Here is a 3,275-nt window from a genome sequence, read left to right as displayed (position 1 = left end):
AGCCTTTTCATCAACATTGAAAACTGTTAGCAGATCAATCAGCTTTCGCTAAATTAGGCTTTGTCATCTTTAAGTCTTCTAATGGCTAACTACATTTCAACACCTTCGGGCATTTATCTGTATATTGAGCCTCAAAAACTTGTAATTTCACAAATAAAATCCATATTAATCTCATGCGGGGGGAGGGGCGGCAGCAAAAATCAGAAGGAAAGGAGGATCAGAAAACTTATTGCAGCAGAGTGGGTTGGAAATTGATATTTGTTATTTGATACAGTATTAATTGTTTTTTTTTTATTTCCTACAGGCTCTGATATGTTAACAAAATTTGAAACCGAGTTTCTGAAAAAAAAAATCCCTAAAACGTGAACAAAAATCTGTGAGGTTGCTCTATATGTTTGGACACCTGCAAAGTGACAGAAAATCTGTGTAGATTATGGACAATCCATACAAGTCGACATGTATGTAACTGAAAAACATCATCAGGTTTGTGTCCGTCCCACTAGTCTTCAACTGGAAGGAGACAAAGACGTGACGCAGACTGACAGTCGTTTTACAGGTTATTGATTAGCTGTTTGTGTTAGCTTCTGCTAATTGAGACAAAGACGTGACGCAGACTGACAGTCGTTTTACAGGTTATTGATTAGCTGTTTGTGTTAGCTTCTGCTAATTTTTACTTGTTTTGCTGATTAGTGCATTCGCTTTTTTTTTAAACATGTTTAGATGTTTATTGTTAGCTTCCACTAATTAATTTTTATATATTTAGTGGTTTACCATTAGCAAAAGTATATTTTTAATTAGCAGATTATGAATTAGTGAAGCTAACTTTTTGGTTAGCTGTGTCCACCACTGCTGGTTACTAATGATGCCACAGAACACTACTATAAAAATAAAACTTGCTTTATTTATTTTTTATCCTCAACTCACTCTTGACCTTGTCTTCTCTTCACAGATYATTGTGACAGATCCACACGGTGCTTCTTGACAGACAGATCCATYCAGGCCCCACCTCCTACCATGACGGGGGACGTTGTCCCAGCTGCTCCCATCTCAACCGTTGTGGAGTCCGTGGATCTGGAGTGTCCCATCTGCTACCAGGAGTACAACCAGCACAACAAGTGCCCCCGGATGCTGGAGTGCCTCCATGTTTTCTGCTCAGARTGCCTCCAGAGGATCCAGCTCAGCCCCTGTGACCCTGCAGACACACGCAGCCAGTTGGCCCTCCCCTGTCCACTTTGTCGCCATTTAACCCCGTTGGAAAGGGGCGATACCCTTGCCTTACCCTTCAATTCCCGCATCCTGTCCAGGCTGCCCCTGAGGGCCCTGCGGACGCCCCCCACCGCGGCCTCCTTGGCTTCCCACATGGCCACGGTCACCCAGAGGGTGGTGCTATCCCTGGAGCGGGGCGGCAGCAGCAGGGACAACCAGCTCATCCTCCTGCCCACCGTCAGCCTGCAGGTGCAGCAGATGCACCCGGGTCGGCAGTACGGGCCAGCGCCGGGCCTGGTGGGCGAGGAGGAGGTCATCCAACAGAGCAAGAGGACACTGATGTGCGTGCAGCTGCTGGCCGCCATCTTCTGGGTGCTGTTCGTCATCACCTGCGTGGTCACCGTGGTGTTCGGACCACAGCTCTTCAAATGGAAGTCCTGATTTTCTGAACAGTTTGAAAGAAGCAAGGAGGACAGACAGCAGTTCTTTCAAATGTATCAAATCAAAGGTGGCAGCTATTTCTGTCTTGTTTATCAGCAAAATATGTCATGAAAAACAGCATGGATTTTAACCAAACTCTTAGACGGTAATCGAGGATCCACAACTGATCAACTTTTGGACTCAACCCAATTTAAGATGGCCGCCACACTATACAATCTTAGTACACCCAAAAATGGCTTAGTTCTGGTCATTTTTGTACATAATGAGCTAAAATTTGTRTGGTTTTAACTGAGTCATCCCCATCCCCATCATATACTTAAAGCACAAACATGTTTTTTTTTCCGTACATGGTTCATTCTTTTGAGGAAACCTGTAGTTTGATTTCATATTTTTTTTTATAAAGTGTGATTTATTAAACTTGTAGTCATGTTAAATGAATCTTATTTCCTAAAATACCTCAGTACATTGATGTTTGATGCTATAAATGAATCTAGAGCGCCCTCTAGTGGTTTGAAAGAAAACAGACAATGTTTGTAAAAAAAAAGGCCATTTTTTCTTTAAAAATTAAGTTTCTCTGATTTTTATTTCTTTTATGTTTTATTTGTATTTTATAACATGATCTTTGAGGTAAAGGATGATCAATATTTTAAATGCTCTTTAAACCAGACCAAATATGTTACTCCAAACTGAAACTCACTCTGTAACTCTCTTTTCTTTTATTGATGACAATTATTCCAAGATAGAAAAAAATAATATGCAAAATGATCCTTTTGATTTCCCTTTTCTTTCTTTAAGCTAATGTGTTTCTCTTGTATTTGGTATGTTTTTAACTGATGTTTTTTTTTAAATCCTCTAAATCATAATAAAAAAGAATTACATAATAATTATCATCATGCATTGAGGAAATGTAAATTCAGACAAGTTTTTCCCTGTTTATGGTTTGGCTTTTACCTGTAGAGTTCATGCTTGTGACATTATTGCAAATCACGGTTTTTATAAAACTAGAAATTGAGTTGTTTCATCAGAGAAACCTGCTTCATTCCTGAAAACTCACATCTGTGTGGGATGTAGCCAGCTTCATCTTTAATTAATTAATTAATTACCCAAGGGAGAATAAAGTAYGACGTAAAAGTACCGTTCATTGACCTCATCCAATGTTATCTCTGCCAAAATCGAAGAAAAAAAATCACCAGATAAATGTAAAAAAAATGCAGTTGCATTCATCAAAATTAATAGCGTGGGTTTGTTTATATCAAATAAATTCTACCCYTACCCACAATGCTGTGTGTGCAGAAAACTATGAAATAATATATCATATTAAAAGTTTTAATTGTGCACGTGTTGGTATGACGGAGTATTGGGGCCACATGAGATTTTTTTTTAAATGACAACAATAAAATCATAATGAGGAAAATTTTTCATCAGATGAAACCATAATGTTATGAACACAAAAACCCAACTAAACTCACAAGATACTCAATATTTCTTATTTTAACACAGAGGTACAAGTTCTCATAATATCATGACTTAATTCTTATATTATTATGGCTTTATTCTGGTAATATTTCAATTTTGTTCTAGTTTTATTTTGATTTCATTCTTGTTTTATGTCTCATATATATATATAC

At 38.2% G+C, this 3,275-nt stretch overlaps 1 protein-coding gene across 1 annotated transcript; it reads left to right on the top strand.

The window, feature by feature from the left end:
• The first annotated feature begins 1,014 nt into the window (after window positions 1–1,014).
• On the top strand, window positions 1,015–1,647 carry si:ch73-335l21.2 (E3 ubiquitin-protein ligase RNF182). The gene has a single exon (XM_014024533.1). The coding sequence runs from the start codon at window positions 1,015–1,017 to the stop codon at window positions 1,645–1,647; it is 633 nt and encodes a 210-aa protein (XP_013879987.1).
• Window positions 1,648–3,275: the final 1,628 nt, after the last annotated feature.

This window comes from Austrofundulus limnaeus, unplaced genomic scaffold, assembly GCF_001266775.1.
Source record: "Austrofundulus limnaeus strain Quisiro unplaced genomic scaffold, Austrofundulus_limnaeus-1.0 Scaffold426, whole genome shotgun sequence".
NCBI classification, from domain to species: domain Eukaryota; kingdom Metazoa; phylum Chordata; class Actinopteri; order Cyprinodontiformes; family Rivulidae; genus Austrofundulus; species Austrofundulus limnaeus.
This window is presented reverse-complemented; position numbering and strand designations above follow the sequence as displayed.